This window comes from Cherax quadricarinatus, chromosome 76 (genome assembly GCF_038502225.1).
Source record: "Cherax quadricarinatus isolate ZL_2023a chromosome 76, ASM3850222v1, whole genome shotgun sequence".
NCBI classification, from domain to species: Eukaryota; Metazoa; Arthropoda; class Malacostraca; order Decapoda; family Parastacidae; genus Cherax; species Cherax quadricarinatus.
In genome coordinates this window covers 14257827-14275869 of record NC_091367.1, presented here as the reverse complement: position 1 = coordinate 14275869, position 18043 = coordinate 14257827, and the positions used below count along the sequence as shown (strand labels likewise).

Here is an 18043-nt window from a genome sequence, read left to right as displayed (position 1 = left end):
ACACTCCCAAGTTTTTTTTTTTTTTTTGCTCTGTGCCGTTCTTGTTAATTTTTATGTAAAACAATGCGACCAAACTCTTCGAGCGAGCTCTAAAGAACAACTGATCTACCTCTGAGTCTTGAACATGCTTTATATTAACAAAAATATATTAAAAAACTTGAAATATATGTAATTTGGGCCCCAGTTAGCCCGGAAAAAAACAACTGCGAACAGGAATATGAATCATGCCAAAGGATTGTACACGCGTTCCTCACGTAATCTCAACAGATATCAACACGATTAATTTTTTTTATATCTCATTCTGAGGCGCTTAGATTAGTGCCCTAACATCCATGTGCTTAAAGACTTGCACAATTCAAGACTTTTTTTTTTAAGGAAACTTTATGAGTGATTTCTCCAGTCTGAATAAGACTTAAGAAGTTACTCGTGGCTAAACGCTTCCTCAGTGTCCTGAAATATACATAATTGTCTTTATCCACATTCTGTTGGTATCACCATACCTATTATTCAACCAACTAACATCCATGTATACAAGAGGTTCTATTCTATTGACTACTTTCGGCACCAGAGACCCAAGTGGAGTGTGCGGGCCATCCCAGTTAGTGTGATCGGAAAAAATAGGTTTCAAAGCTTTCAAAATTAGTTGCTTCTCTCTTTTTTTCTGTTTGATTGCATAAAAATGAGTCAGCCAGTCAGGACGGGACGCAACCTGAGGGGGTCCTGAGGGGCTGGTAAAGTTCAACCAAGATTCACCGCCAGGACAGAAAAGGGTTGAGAAACTCCCCACAGATATTGTATTCTTTCCCGTCTCTCCCTCCCTACCTCCCATTGAATCGTATTAAAACTCCTCACCAGAGTGTCTAGTCCCAGGTCTTGTGAAAGGTGGACTTGGTTTGCAACTCGTCCATGTCCCTCAACCCTCTTAGGAAGTCCGCTTAAACTTATTCGACTTAAAACAGCAATCGAAAAAATGAATGATTTCGCTCTTAAATGTTGAGTGTTGATGTGTTTTCAGCGGCGACTATTTTACTTAGCAGAGACAATGTTGCAACATTAAGCGCATTATAGCTTAATTTTTATAACTATGTTAAAATGTAAGGCATTCTAAGTGTTACTCATTGAGCAAATCAAGTCAGAGTTTTTTGGCATTGAAAAGTAAATTTTAGAAAAAGCAAATGCCCATGTAAATAATAAGTTATCAGTTTGAAAGGGATTGCCCGAATGGCCAATTGAATCTCAGAGGCCTTTATGAAATGCGTTCCGATTGGCCGTAAGATTATGGTGACGAAGTCTTCTGGAGCGCCAGGACCATCTGGTCTGGGGGCGAGGTTAGTGCGGCTCTCATAAAGCAAAGAGTTTACTGTGGCCAGTGTTGTGGTGTGTCAGGTAATGAACTTGAGAGGGACTCTTGGCTCATATGGTTAATGATAAACATAGGCAGCTTCCCCAAACACAGACTGGTTCAGGGACAGTCTAGATGACAATCACCTTTATGAGACAGTTTCAGTGACTGGAATTTTGACTGTGTGGTGTACGCAATTCTGGTATGACTGTGTGCTGGGATTCAGATTGGAACTAACGCGCAAACGCTTTATCAAGTGACTGATTTATTAAACAAGCTGTATACTCCACGAACAAGCGAACGCATTTCAGTAGAGTAGTCTCAGTCTAGTCCCACCAAACATTCGTCAGTTTAGGATCAAATTTAAGTGCGATACAAGCAAGGAATATTTTCCCCCCAAGACATCAGGTTTAACTCCTAATCCCATGGGAGGGGGGAAAATAAACACTATTGCCAACACAAAACTTAAACCTGGCGGCGTTTGGTGTTAAAAAAAATATATATATCCTGTCAAGCTATTTATTGTATTTGGTTGTTTCTGTAACTTGTTTGTACCTGAAATCTTCCACATTGTTCTGAGCGGCTATTGGATCGGACACCCGATAGTAAACCACAGCTTCCACAGATATGGTGACAGAATCTCTGGTAAGAATCTGTGGGCGAGTGATAGTTATTGGACAGTGTCTCTACAGAATGTTACTGGAGGGAGAGAGGGGAGGATATGAGAACATTTAACAAGTCTGTTTGGAAGCCACAATAGGATTGGATTATGGTAATGTTGAGTTATATTGAAATTGTTTCATGTATACAGAATTTTAAAGGTGTAGGAAGAATTCTTATATTCTGATGTTGAGAAAAAGAGCTGCTGTTACTTTATATATATATATATATATATATATATATATATATATATATATATATATATATATATATATATATATATATATATATATATATATATATATATCACAGCAAAGGAACTGCTAGATTCGTATTGTAAAACTAAAATGAATGTGTTAGAGAAAAATGAATGCGAGAACGAAAATGATAGATACAGAAAGAGTTAGGTATGCAGAGAAACAAGGAAAAAGATTAAAATAGAGGGAGAGAGAGAGAGAGAGAGAGAGAGAGAGAGAGAGAGAGAGAGAGAGAGCGAGAGCTCAATATTCCAGGTAATGAGACTGTTATTCTTGCTTGAACTCTGCCACAAGATCTGGCATTACACGATGCCAATCACATGTTGACGGATGACAGGATCTTGAACACCCTACATGTAGGACCCCTCACTCCTCCACGCTACCTCTGAAAGCTTTGAATCCTATGTGTTTTCCTCTGAATCCTAATCGGGTACACATTAAGCATGCAATCTACATTTCAGAATTAATTAAATAGGGTCGCCTAATGTACGATTGAAATGATCCTGATCTGAATTAGCTCTCCTGCCAAATTTGACTCCCTCAAAGCGTCGTTTCCTGGTCTGATCACAACTGATTTTTATTTATAAAATATTTTAATGCAAAAAACGGTGCAGAGTAAGAAGCGTGTCCCAAGCTGGTTGTCTGCGTGCGACGGTGGTGGTGCTGAGGTGCAGTGTATGCGGGACAAGATGTTTACAGGGGAATAACGAAAGTAAAAAATAAAAAATGATAAACGAAGGATGAGGTGAGGAGGATGAAGAAGAGAAGAAACCTAAGCGTACCTTTAGTTTCTCACATGAAAGGGGAATCTAGTCGAGAGATGGAAGAGGAACTAATTGTTGTGGCAACACTAGAAATAGTGTTGGGGGGGGATGAAGCCGAGAGATGGAAGAGGAACTGATTGTTGTAGCAACACTAGCGATAAAGTGTAGGAGGAATGAAGTCGAGAGATGGAAGAGGAACTAATTGTTGTGGCAACACTAGAAATAGTGTTGGGGGGGATGAAGCCGAGAGATGGAAGAGGAACTAATTGTTGTGGCAACACTAGCGATAAAGTGTAGGAGGAATGAAGTCGAGAGATGGAAGAGGAACTGATTGTTGTGGCAACACTAGCGATAAAGTGTAGGAGGAATGAAGTCGAGAGATGGAAGAGGAACTAATTGTTGTGGCAACAATAGAAATAGTGTGTGGGGGGGGGATGAAGCCGAGAGATGGAAGAGGAACTAATTGTTGTGGCAACACTAGAAGTAAAGTGTGTCGTAGACATCTTGGAAGCACAATGTGTGAGGTGTAGTTACCACTGACGCCATTGGAACATTGAGAAATAGGAATGATATTTGTCACGGTTCAAAATATTTGTCATGGTTCAAAAAATGTTGCGTATTTAATGCATTTTAGAAATATGAAATTTCATGACGTATTTACAAAATTTTTGAACGCGGTGTGTTCCAGATTGAGTGCTTCAAAGGCTGTGTAAAATACGTAAAAATATAATGGGGATGAATGAGAAAGAGAAAATCAAAGTAGGTAAGTGATGAGGAAATATGAAAGAAGGTTAAGTGAAAGAGAGAAAAAGTTAGTGAACAGCATGCAACGAGAAAGAAAAAAATAAAAGAATTAGAATAAAAGTATTAATAAGAAGAAAATGAAAATGAAAGGTAGAAAAGGAGGATTAGGAAGAAGGGGAAAAGGAAGAAGAAGAGGGAGAAGAAGAAGAGGAAGAGAAACTAGAAAAAAGGAAGAAGAGGAAGAAGAAGGGAAAGAAGAAGACAAAGAAGAAGAGGGGAGGAAGAAGAGGAAGAAAAAAATGGAGGGGGAGGAGACGAAGACGAAATTGAAAACGCTGTAAATAAAAGAAACTGACAGGATGACGAAGGAAAATAAGAACAAGAAAGAAGTAAGAAAAGCAAGAAAATGGAATAAAAATAAGATATTACTAATAATAGTAAGCATAATAATAATAACGAGACTAGAACTGGCCAGTGTGTTGTATGTGTGTTGCGTGTACGTGTTTGTACGTGTGTTGCATTTACTTGCGTTGCATATACTTGTGTGTGTGTTGCATGTACGTGTGTTGTGTGTTCGTGCGTAAAATGTACGTGTATTGCATGTACGTGTGTTGTATGTGTGTTGTGTGTATGCGTATTGTGTACGTGCGTTATGTGTACGAGAACTGTGTGTACGTGAGTTGCATGTGTGTTGCATGTACGCGTGTTGCATGTACGTGTGTTGCATGTACGTGTGTTGTATGTATGTGTGTTGTGTGTACGTGTATTATGTGTACCTGTGTTGTGTGCACGTGAGTTGTGGACGTGTTGCATGTGTGTTGCATTTACGTGTGTTGTGAGTGCGTGCTTTATGTATACATGTGTATACTTTTGTTGCATATACGTGTGTGTACTTGTGTTGCGTATCCGTGTGTTGAATGTACGTGTGTTGCGTGTACGTGTGTTGTGTGTCCGTGTGTTGTGTATGTGTGTTGCGTGCACGTGTGGTGTGTATGTGTGTTATGTACGTGTTGAGTGTACGTGTTGTGTACGTGTGTTGCGGGTACATGTGTTACGTACGTGTGTGTACGTGTTGTGTACGTGTGTTGCGTGTACGTGTTCGTGCGTTAAATGTACGTGTATAGCATGTACATGTGTTGCATGAACGTGTGTTGTATGTGTGTTGTGTACGTGTATTGTGTACGTGTGTTCCGTGTACGTTTGTGTAAGTGTATGTGTGTTGTATGTGTTTTGTGCGTACATGTGTTGTGTGTACATGTGTTGCGTGTGTGTTGTGTGTACGTGGGTTGTGTGTCCGCGTTACGTGTCCGTGTGTTGTGTGACGTGTGTTGTGTGTACATGTGTGTACGTGTGTTGTGTGCACTTGTGTTGCGTGATGTGTGTGTGTGTACGTATGTTGCGTGTCCGTGTGTTGCGTGTCCGTGTGTACGTGTGTTGCGGGTTGTGTACGTGTGTTGTGTACGTGTGTTGTGTATGTGTTCGTGTTGCGTGTACGTGTTGTGTACTTGTGTATACGTATGTTGCGTGTACATGTGTTATGTACGTGTGTTGTGTACGTGTTGCGTGTACGTGTATTGTGTACGTGTGTTGTGTGTTCGTGTGTTTTGCGTACTTGTGTTGCGTGTCCTGGTAACATCAAGAACCTGCCAGTCTCTCCTCAAACCGGGTTCCTTGATGCTGACAACGGGCTTTTGATCCAAGGGGAAAAAAATAAGGTTACCCCCTCCCCTTCCTCGGATCAAAGCTGATTATTCCCTAGGCGCTGCGTGACCCTTACAGGTTTGCCGCATCACTCTGAGTAAACCAGATGCTAAGGTATGAGTCTTGATCCGAGGAAACAGAGTTACCCCCTCCCCATCCTCGGATCGCATCTGACGCCATACGGGTTTGCTGGTCCCCTTAATTATTTTAATTAATTCATTTGCTTGATTTTCTATATAATTCTCATTGGTGATAATTTTTCAAGATATATTTAGTATTATGTTAAAAAAACGCTAAAAAAAATCAAAATCTTCTTTTAATAACTTATTTAATATAAAATTTAAACTTTTATACTGAGAATTTTTTAATTATATTTTTTCAGAATTTTTAAATCATTATTACATTCACTGGAAGTGTACTCTTCTCCAGACTGAGGGACTGACCACCTCAAATACCATTTCTCCAAGGTTGAGGGACTGATTACATCATCTTCATTTCACTACTACATCTGCTGCCTCGGTATTTGACTGAAGAAGCCTTCTGTTGCCGGAATACAGTGAGGGTTGTACGGGAATTTTGTATACTGTTTGTTCTGAATACTGTTTATTTTGTATACTGTTTATTCTGTATTCTGTTTATTTTGTATACTGTTTATTTTGTATTCTGTTTATTTTGTATACTGTTTATTCTGTATTCTGTTTATTCTGCATACTGTTTATTCTGCATACTGTTTATTCTGCATACTGTTTATTCTGTATCCTGTTTATTCTGTATACTGTTTATTCTGTATACTGTTTATTTTGTATACTGTTAATTCTGTATACTGTTTATTCTGTATACTGTTTATTTTGTATACTGTTAATTCTGTATACTGTTTATTCTGTATACTGTTTATTCTGTATACTGTTAATTCTGTATACTGTTTATTCTGTATGGTGTTTGCTGACCTGATTAGCTGTATATTGAAGGCAAAAAATAAGATGTAATATATTTTTAAGACTTGTTGCCATAAGAGCGATAACTATTTTGCCTTGACAGTTTTCGGGTTGACATATAAAGGAAGGTGTGTTGCCACTAAGAGAAAGTGTTGCCAGTGCAGAGGGTCACGACACCAGCAAAGTGATCTCCGTCACGCAAAACAAAGAGGTCTCTCAAAATGCCATAGGAAGGAAATAGCTGAGATTTTAGCACGCAGAGTCTCGTTGTATGGCTTTATGTGGGCTTATGAGAGAATTCGGGAGGGAGGGAGAGGGGAAAGAGGGAGGAAGGGAAAGGGGAGGTAGGCAGAGGGGAAAAGGGGGAGGGAGAGGGGAAAGGGAGAGAGGGAGGGGAAAGGGAGGTAGGGAGAGATGCCGATCTTGACGCTAACTCCTTGAACTCCCGAGCAAATTAACAGATTTGGGGAGGGGGGGGATGGAAATAAAAATCAAAGAAGAATAACAAAGACTGAGCAGAGTGCAAAGGAATAAAGTCTAAAAACAGCTGTGAACAGAAAATGAAAGTCTTAAATATATAATATATATATCTTATTTATTGTGATATTATATTAAGGGCCAAATGAGAAACAAAGCAAACGGAAGAACTAACTCGTCCTTGGGCTTATATAATAAAGGTTATATATTAAGTATATATGTATAAAATAAGAAGTTACTGCGATAGGAATGTCCAGTATATATATATGTATATATATATATATATATGAGCGACATGAGCCAAGGACTAAGACACCACAGTCAGGGGGTGTAAAGACTGTGGGAGGGAGCATTGAGAACCTGTAATCTTCCACGTTGGTTTCAGCCGCTGTGGCATCCCTCACTCGTAGGTAGATCACCGCCTCCACCGACACAGGTACCGAATCCAGGGACAGGATCTTTGGTGGAGGAGGCGGGACACTTGTTAACTTGGTAGCAACCAGGTGCAACTCATTCAAAATTTCCCGTTTACTTATATATATGCATTTATATATAATTATAGATATATTTTTGTGAGGTTGTGGCGTTCATGGAAGGTATATAGAAAAATTTGTAAACCAGATTTCCATTTTAAGTTAATCTGTGTTCTTAAGAAGAATTTATTTAAAAAAAAATATAAAAAAAAATATGTGCCTTCTTTAGGTTAGCTACTTTTTTTAATTTCATTTTTTTTTCATATTATTTTGGGTCAGTTCTTGGCTTTCTTTTGAGATAGGCAGTGAGTTAGTTAATGTCAGATTTCTTCTTTAGGTTTTCTAATTATATTTAATTCATGTTATGACGAGTGAACTAGACTAGAATTACCGAATTTAAGTGGCAGGAGATGACAGAAGGTAAAAGGCAAGAGTTTACTTTTATCGTTCCAGTTACGGTATTATGCCTTTTTTATTCTTTAAGAGTTTATCTGATTGGTGGAATATAAATACAGTGCTGAGGGCAGCGTGGATATCGTTTAATTTGGTTGCCATTCATTGACTGTGACTGAGGCAAAATATGACTAGAAGTGCAAGAGTATTTTTTCGACTGTTGCTCACTAACTGACACAGATGAGGATGAAAATATTACGTACATACCTGACACCCCCCCCCCCCAAAAAAAAAAAAAAAAAAAAAAAATAGGTGAAGCTATTAAGATCATCAACCCTATTTTCCACTCTTAATTATTATAGATAGAGTGTCAGGTCTTGTACGTGTTATGCTACACAGATGTTAGTTCAACACTGGGGTTATCGTTTTTGTTTTAATATAACAATACTGCTTTTGTTAAGGTAGTCTAATATATATAACAGTCTAAGTGATCAGAGTTCGTTGTTTATATAAAAGATTCTTAGGTCAAACTCGCTTCAAAGTATTCTGTCCTTATCCTCTTTATCTCAAATGATTAGTTTTCTCGCTCTCTTGGGCTGGGTTTAAGCTAGTACTGTAAAGAGAGTAGACTCTATCATGGTGTTTTTTAGGCCTCTCTCCCTTACTTTCTACAAGTTGAAAAGTTTTTAATTTTCTCGTTTTTACTTCATTGGCTCCTCCTCCTTAGGTCTTGTTGGTCAACAAATTAGACATGAACTCCCGTTTATCCTACTTGCTGTAACTCCTTAGCTATATAGTCCTTGTGGCTTAGCGCTTCTTTTTTGATTATAATAACAATAATGTAACTCCTTAGCTGTTAACGGTTTAAATGTAAGTAATCATCGCTGCTCTACAGTTACTCCTCCTTGACTCTTTGTGATTGAGACGTCATAGGTTCTGCCACTTTATCTCGAGTATCTCATTTGCCTTAAATTTTATTGCTAGTTAATCGAGGTAGGTAAAAAAAATGTATAAAACTGTTTTCTCGTAACATTGGAACGTCATATATTTGTTTAGGTGGATGAACGCTGTAGAAGAGGGAACTGCGCAGGTCAGTCGACGACTTTCAATGAGTGTTACTGATTAAGAATGAAGATCTTGGGAGGAGGCAGAGTTACTCAACCTGCGGAGCATCTGACCGCAAGTGATCGGGAGAACGTGAAAGCTGTAACGAAAATCTGTTATCATTAAAGATTGCTAGACTGCTGAAGAACTTGAGTAGACAAGCGAGGGCTCCTTTATGTGGCATTGACACGATTGGAATCAATATCAACAGATTTGATCTCGAAAAATAAGAAGAAAGCTGTGCTGGAACAGACCCCACATAGATCTCCCGAGATATTTATAACAGAAAAAATTATGTTTATAGATTATTTATTTTTGGGTGTGATTAAAGAAATAAATGATTGTTTAGGCATATATTTTAGTGTGTACTGGTTCCCGCAGCCAGCTCAGTGGACTCTGTCTTAGCTAAGTACAAATAGGAGAGTTAGGGAAGTGATGTTATTATCTGATGCTGTAATATGGTGCAGGTTACCCTTACCCACAAGCCGCCCTACCCTAGAGCTTCCAAAGGTTATAACTACATGTTTATTAACTACGCCACCATGGTTTTAACTACAACAAAGGGGTTTATCATTGTTGAGAACATGGACATGAAAGAGTCTACAATCGCTCGAGTGTCTGCTGGAGAGGAGGGACTGAAGGAACGGAACAAATGACACATGTGATGTTGAGGAACGGAAGCAACAATAAATGAAATCGTAAAAACACGATTACAAACAAACCATGGAACGGGCGGGATTTGAATCCATGGCGAGTGAGCCCTAAAACTCCTGGCCTGGAGTTTTAGGACTCACTTGCCATAGGTTCAAACCCCACCTCGTTCCGTGGTTTGTTAATAAATGAAACCAAAAGAACAGACGCGGAACGAAGAAAATAATCAACAACGGTGCTTAGCGTGTGAGACGAAGGATCACCGAGCATGCAGAGTGTCCGGCCGCGCCCACTGTGTTAAGCCGACGAACCCTTAAAGAGTGTGATCTTAGGGGGATTGTGCTCCCTTTAGGAAATGTGCTCTTAGAGAAGAGTGGGCCCTTAATGGGTGGTAGGGGAAACGTTGAGGGTAGGCGTAAAAGGAGATGGGAGGTAAAAAGTATGGTATACCCCAACTCTCTCTCTCTCTCTCTCTCTCTCTCAGAGGCTAAGAGCAAAGTGTTGCCTGTAAATACTGTCTCGGGAGATTTTATTATTGTTACCCATAATTTTTTTAAATAGGTAGTGGACTTTATACGTGAAGCCATTTATGTGGAGGAAAATGCATTACACACACGAAATGCCATTTGTTGTACTAGTATGAATTGTGTATGAATGTGTGTGTGTGTGTGTGTGTGTGTGTGTGTGTGTGTGTATGTGTGTATGTGTGTATGTGTGTGTGTGTATGTGTGTGTGTGTATGTGTGTGTGTGTGGAGGAGGGGGGAGTATCTCAGGCAACACACTCCCAGCCTCTGGGAACTGTGGAGGTGGTTGGTGGCGTGGGACGAGGGGGTGGGGGTGGTATAAAACCCCAACCCCTAACCCACGCATAACCCGACATGTAGCAGGAAAGCGGATGATTTTATATAAACTTTAATAGCGCCGGGGAGGGGCGGCCTCGGCTGGTTGGACTCTAGCTCATGAGCCAGAGTCCACTCAGGCGAGACTGTACATCGCTCGGGGCTCAACTAGTGAAAATGTATTGTAGAAATTGTCAACAGAAAATTTGTGTCCTTGACTCAAGTCTCTCTTTGAGTGGGCGTGGCCGGAATTACGGGAAATGTAATAGTAGTAGTAGTAACAGTAGTAGTAGTAGTAGTAGTAATATCTTGGTGTTGATTAACGTCTTGGTGGAATCGTCTATGGGTCTGCATCACCAGGTGACCACAGGTCATCCCACATGACCTGGGCGTGTGTATGAGCGAGTGTGAGTCTTCTTGCCACAAATGGAAGGAAACACAAGGGCAGAGAAGCAGAACCTGAAGGACCTCGTCGAAGTGACAGCCACAAGTGTAAGGAGTCTCTCGTGAGCAAACGAGATTTGGCAGTATTTGTCCTTTCTACTTTATCCTTAAACAAGACCATCTTGTCTTGGGCACTTCGCGAGGTCCAGGATAGGGGGTTGAGAGAGTAGCCACTAGCTAGCCAGCAAGCTTGGTTTATCATAGCCTAATAGAGCACACCCGCTTGGATGGCTGGTGGATCATAGATTCGACCCATCCGCTGTGGTAGGTGTATAAAATAAGGAGCATCTAAAACAAAGAATTAAAAAAAATGGTTGGGTGTCAGGTGAGGGAGCACCTGTAGTCATCTACGTTGGTCTCAGCATTGGTGGGGTTGCACACTCGCAAGTAGATGACGGCTTCCACAGACACCGGTACAGAGTCGAGTGACAGGATCTTGGGAGGGGGAGTGTGTTAGACTCTTGTCAGAGGGGGAGGATACAAGACACCTCCACCATCACTCAAAATTACGGGCACAAGGATGGCCTTGCATCTTGAAATTATTATAAATGGGTCTAGGTATTATAAGATACAAGGGAGAGGGGGAAAATTAAGAGAGAGAAGGTTGCTACACAGGACTGAGAGACGAGCAGAGTTAAGGTGACCACGGAGTCACCCTCAGGCAGGTCGATACCTGCCACACGCACAGACTCGCGCTCACACACCAACACGGAAAGGTACACACTCTAATCTAAGTGAAAAAAGAGAGATCATTTGTAGATTAAAAAAACAAATAGGGGAGGAAATAAGACCCTGAATGACAGACGTGATCAAGAACCTGCTGGCAGCCACTAGTGACCTCCCTTCCAGCTGACTCCTTCACATCTACGGCGGAACTGACTACAAAAAGGAATAGCAGGGAAAATACCTGTTAAGATATATATATATATATATATATATATATATATATATATATATATATATATATATATATATATATATATATATATATATATATATATATATACATACACACACACATACACACACAAAGTTTCCAAATAATCACAAAACAAAATAAGATATTATAAGAATTAGATTTTTTTATATCTCAATAGTATTTATAATTTTGAAAAAATGTAAGACAGAAATTATTTTGGTCCCCAATTATGACACGAAAAGAAAAGGTTTCTAGGAATATGAATTCTCTACATTAACAAAATAAATGCACACACACACACACACACATATATATATATATATATATATATATATATATATATATATATATATATATATATATATATATATATATATATATAATTTTCAGATTTGAATCATGAGAAACAAATTTGCACAACACACATAAGAAAAAAATCGAAAATGGGAAGTAAACTCTGCGATTTATATTTTCTTTATTCCAACTCCACATTTTTTCTCAAAAGATTTTAAACGTAAATTGATTTAACATTTACTCTCTCTTAGGGCTAATTAATAGTATAAAAGGAAAAGGGACATTAACTCAAAAAAAATTATACAGGACGGATGTGGTGGGTGGTGTTGAGGAACGGAAATAACAGAGACAAACTCCAGAACGAAGGGAGGGTGCTGAGCGTGTGAGTTGGGTTCACGGCATGCAAACACCTTCCTGCCGGGGCCCCTTCCTCGCTGGAGAAGTACGCTCTGCTACCTTCATTCTATTTACTTTCACCAATAAAGATTCCTAGATGATGCTTTGTAGGGAGAGTTGGATTGAGCGTAGTCGTACTTCACCCTCGAGGGTCAGGACGGCGCTGTAATCTCCTTGATAATTCTCTTTACGACTGTTCGGTCAGTCCACCCCAAATCATGTTGACTCTTTTGTTTTTCTTATTCGTCACAGTGTGTAGATTTTAGACGTCAGACTGATGGCCCATATGGAGGGCAACCGAGCCCCAGAGGCAAGATAATCCACAGGCTGTGTCCCTCAGTGAAGCTCCAGGGATGATGCAGTCGAAGGCAGCACCAAGATACAGACTCGGAAGAGGCGCTTAATTTAACCTTTAAGAGTTTCTTGCAGCTTCCTCTCAACACTTCTACATCCACACCCCTTTCCCTTTCTCACTCACCCTCCCACCCTTTCCGCAAAAAACTTTTTTTTTTATACCTTTTTTTTTTGTTGTTGTTCTTCCAGGATACCTTTCAACCTCCTCCAGCTCCATATCCCAATACCCTTTTCCTCTTCTCGTTCTCTTGGGGTGCTTTCTAACCACCTACCCCTTCCCCTATCACCCCTACCCCTTTCTGAGCTCTGGGCTGCCTTAAGCGCCCTTCCAAAATCTGTCTCTTAAATTATGAGTCTTCAGCCTTGCCTAAAATACAAGGTGTGACCAAAATATTTCAAAATAGAGTATATTGTACGTACACTTTGGTATAGAAAGTAAAACCAACGATCTGAACGCATGTCTGATGTCTCAAAAATGTTGTGCTTAATGTACAGTCTTAGTGATGTATCACAGGTGGGATAGAGAGCAGACTTTCTTATGATGCAAGATGCTTCTTGTGGTCCAAATTTTGTTTCACATCAAATTTCTTCTCCCATGAAAGACGCAGATGTAGAAACAAGTAAATTTTTACGTTTTAATTAAATTGCATTTTAAGGAGACGAGTTGGTAAAAATTTAATGTTTTTAATGAAATGAAAAATTCTTGATGTTCCGCAATATTTTTACGTTTTCATCGATTTTTTTTTCAATATTTTTAACAAGTAAAATACTGGCAGTTCCCAAAGAAAAATTGCTGAAGAAATCCTCATTGACTCTTGGACAAAAAGAAATCCTTGTTTCCTCCAAATTCCTCATCAGGAAACACGTCCTATGGGCACTGGAAGAATTACATTCCTTTAGACTGATGCAGCACCAAACCCTTCGAGGGAAGGGCTCCTGATCTAAAGATCTGTAACTACTATTTTCTTTCTTTGATCAAATCTGATTTTCGCCCATTAACTAGACGCGGAGAGAACATGTGACTGGAGGAGCACTGCAGCAGGCCTACTGGCCCAAACAAGGCAAGTCCTTATCAAAATTATCCACTCCCACCCACGCGTCTGTCCAACCCTTTCCCGCAGCTACCCAAGAATTTGCTTCAATGCCTCAGGGACTTACCAAACCCAGCCCTTTTCACTCGTATATTTATACTATCTCGACATGACTCACGAAATCGTAATGACGCGATTACAAACCGTACCACGGGCGGGGTTAGAACCTGCGATCAGAGAGTCGTTAAACACTTTGATCACGGGTCCTAACCCCGCCCGTGGTATAGTTTATCCTACCATATTTCTTTTTAAAGCTACCCAATCTCTTAGCCTCTGTTTCCTTACTCGGCAGATTACTCTACGAGACACCTGACATGCATTCAAACACCGATTATTTTACTTTTGAAACCCATTTTCTGTTGTACAAAATACTCGTGTTTATGTATCGGAACTATTCGTTCACTCTCAGATTTACATTTATTTTTCACTGTAGATTCCTTCGACTGGTTGAGGGAAAGGAGCGAGGTGTGCAGCTGGTGTGCGAGCCATCACAAAGGCACAATAATAATGCCACTTTTTTGATCTTCGTGATTAATAATGGAACCAAAAAAAAGTTTATATGCAAGAGTATTTACATAAATCCATAAAGCCAAAATATCTATTTTAGTGTTAAACCAAAGAGACACATTCACCAGCTCGTCTTGAAATTTATGAATTAATCACAATGACGTAAAAAGGCACGAACTTGGATCTTGATCTCCCATTTAACCCTGTCCTCCAACGCCCAGTTCTGGGAGATCGAAAAAGCGACAAAATTCTTTGCTATTCACGTTTAGGTTAGGTTAAAATAACCTAACCTTAATTAGCAAGAGTTAGCTACCAAAAAATCAAAACTACATGACTGGGTAGCTAACGTCTGGCAGTGCAGGTTAAAACGTTGATAAGTTCACTCTAAGTTGGAAAAACAAACACAAATGCGGTATAATGTGATACTTTATTGACAACGTTTCGCCCACACAGTGGACTTATCAAGCCACAAGCAGATCTGTTTGTGACTTGATAAATCCTACTGTGTGGGCGAAATGTAGTCAATGAAACAAAGCATTATACTTCATTTTTTATTTTTCCATCGTGTCGGTATTTTATACCATTTATCTTCTTCATGCTAAGTTTGAGGCAGAAAAATAAGAGATAATTCAAGTCAACTTGCAAGTCCAAGTTTGTGATGTACAGAGTATTGCAATTAATTAATAAATTCTTACGAGAGTCATCTAATTTACATCATCACTGTTTAAAGAAAATAAAACTGAAAAGGGCCTGGCAGATGGCTTGCAGGAGGGCAGCCGGGGCCTCTCTAGCAGTGTGAGCGACTAAACAGCGAAGTATGACAGGGGAAGGACCTCTCAGGCAAGGGCACCTGTAATCGTCAACGTTGGTTTCAGCGTTGATGGCACTGCACACCCGCATGTAGATGACAGCGTCTACAGTTACTGACACCGAATCCAGGGACAGGATCTTTATGTGGGAAGAGTTAATAGTGGGAGTGTCAGTAGGGGAAGGGAGGGGGAGGCTAGTGGACGTCCCGTAGAATGCGAGCTAAGAGAGGGGAGGGAGTATGTAGGAGGGGGAGACATTGAGGTGACGGGAGGTGTGGAGAAAGAATGGGGCAGAGGAGAGATGGTGTGGGAGGGTCGAAGTAAACGGGTTGGCCTGGTAGTTAGTTAACCTATAATTACTCAATTGTTAGTGACAATATGTGAGTAGGTCCTACAGTCATGACTAAAGAAACAATGGATGACTTTATCAGTGACTATAAGCACTTGGACCGTCTGATGAGTCTCTCAGGACTGTATTAAGTGGATTAAGAATTCAACTGGTGAGTAAACTCCTTCTAACAGAGGGTCAGCCTTCTCTCAAAGTCACCGACACAATAATAAATCTACTGACAAAGCAATGTTATTATGAGACTAGTTGGGTACAGTTGGACCTGGTAGCAACGATCCCAAGAAACTACTCAACACTCATCCTAATAATACTGATTGAGTTATAGTTAGACCTGGTGGTAAAAATTCCAGGAATAACTCACTACTCATGGTACGATGCCCTTATACTCATGTGGACTCGACAGAAGAAATATTTGTTTGCCTGATTTGCAGTTATCCTGCAAGAACGATATATATATATATATTATTGTTTTCCAGAACATAATACACAGACTGAGAAGCACCAGCTTGACCGCAACTGCTGCAAGCTAAAAGAAAAAGGAGAATTATTGAGTAGACTTCAGGTTCTTGGTAATATCCTTATTTTTTCTCTCAAATCATTTGAGGGGTGAAATTATCTGTAATAATAAAGAATGTTTAAAGATAATGTAGCTGAAAGCTTCTCCCAAAATGAATTATATGATTTCATTTAGTAGACAATAGAAAAATATTCAAAGGAGAGCAAACTTGGGCATGCCAAGACCTGAGTGCTTACCTCTTGCGGGGGAACGTCGAAGGAAACAGTTCGAAGGTCGACCTTCCTGTAGGAGTCGATGCAGGGGATGACGAAAAAGATTCCTGGGCCCTTGGCACCTCCCTTTAAGAGACGACCGAGTCGGAAGATGACCGCTCGCTCGTACTCTTGCACTACCTAGAAGAGAGAGACGTAGTGAGGTGGAGAATCCTAGGAAAACCACACAAAATTTGCGGACGAGGAACCATGACTGGCAGATAGAGAGGAAGAAAGGGAAGGCTTAGCGGGGCTTCGTAGACTACAGTTACACGACATCGCAGGTAAATGTCGTCTGATTAGGCCAAAGCTTACCTCAGCTTACTGTATATTTTTAAGGACACCCCCCGGTGAGGGGTAAATCAGTGGGAATGTGACTGTTTAAAAATAAATAACAAAAAGGCACAATACCGTGACTGGAACAATACACAAATAACCCGCACATAAAAGAGAGAAGCTTACGACGACGTTTCGGTCCGACTTTGTCAATGGTTCAAGTCGGACCGAAACGTCGTCGTAAGCTTCTCTCTTTTATGTGCGGGTTATTTGTGTAGTGAGTGTTTAAGTCTAACATGCGGTTAAGATTAGGTTAGGGTAGGTTTGGATAAATTAGGTTTAGTTAGGTAAGCGTAGATTAGTGAAGATTAAACAAGAATAGTTTAGAATAAGTTAAGTTAGAGCATGTTAGGTTTAGTTAGGTTATACTGATAGGATAAACTATTTTGGCCTAGGATTAAATACGCTTGATTTAGTTAAGCTAAGTGAGGTTAGGTCATGGTCAGTTATCTGAGATAACATTAGATTATATTATTTAAGCTTAGGTTAGGTGAGAAGGTAAATAGGTAAACTTAGGTAACGTGGGGTAAGTTTAGGTGCAGTTAGCTTTGGTCCAGGCTTTAGTCTAAAGCCTAACGGCTGAACTGTGATCATTAAGGCAGCGTATTACGTATATACCACTAGTCAAGAATACTTAATTTCCTCAAAACACACCTGGTTTACGTCGGGTTATGGATCTACTGTGGCCGCGGAGGATATTCCTCTTATACGAGTTCTAGTATCGTCTGCATAGTAAACAAAGGCGATGTATATACATAAAGTACAGATAATGTCGAATCAAGTAAGAACCAGAAATAAGGGTTTTAAATTAAATAAATTTAGATTTAGAAACGTAGGTAAGTACTGGTTTTCAAAAACGTGTCATGCGTGGAACAATCTGCAGAGTAGGGCAGTGGTGGGCATAGTTCCGCTAATCCGCTAACAGCGGGACTAACAATTTGTTAACACAAGGAGAGTAGTCTGGTGGCAAAATTGTGTCTTATCTAATGAATGAGACACTTGTGCAACGCTTGGGTATCTTTATACTGGAAACGTTTCACCAGCCAGTGGCTTCCTCGGTCCTGAATAGAGAAGAATGGTGGAAGATCAGAAGTGTGAGAAAATTAGTCCCTCAACCTGGGGTCGATGGTTTTCTGAACCATTTATCTACCGAATCTTATCTACTTGACAGAGTTAAGTACAGATATAAACCGAGAGAGAGAAAAAGAGAGGTAGGGAAGACCACAGACAAATAAAAGGGCTCACAGAAATCTATTTAGAAAAAAGAAGCACATTGAAAAATTATTAGCAAATAAACAAATAGGCTAGTATACATAGAATTTTTTTTTATTTCTCCCAGAGACTGATAGGAGATAGCAGACATGGAAAGGCAGAGAAGAGAAAGGTTAAAAAAAAAAATAAACAGACGGGGAAGTTTTACCCACAAGAGTTTGCG

The 18043-nt window shown here is 39.9% G+C and overlaps 1 protein-coding gene across 11 annotated transcripts in view; it reads right to left on the bottom strand.

The window, feature by feature from the left end:
- LOC128703633 (band 7 protein AGAP004871) overlaps positions 1 to 18043 on the bottom strand; it is a 478066-nt gene that overhangs the window by 93471 nt on the left and 366552 nt on the right. For 5 of the 11 annotated variants that reach the window (XM_070101317.1, XM_070101321.1, XM_070101320.1 and 2 more), the window contains exons 3-4: positions 16258 to 16413; positions 7241 to 7338 (exon numbers count right to left, since the gene is read on the bottom strand). In XM_070101317.1, coding sequence (XP_069957418.1) covers positions 7241 to 7338; positions 16258 to 16413 — 254 coding nt within the window. Of the gene's footprint in view, positions 1 to 7240; positions 7339 to 11122; positions 11221 to 15196; positions 15295 to 16257; positions 16414 to 18043 lie in introns of all 11 variants that reach the window. The other 6 variants (XM_070101319.1, XM_070101316.1, XM_070101314.1 and 3 more) reach the window with 3 other exon arrangements.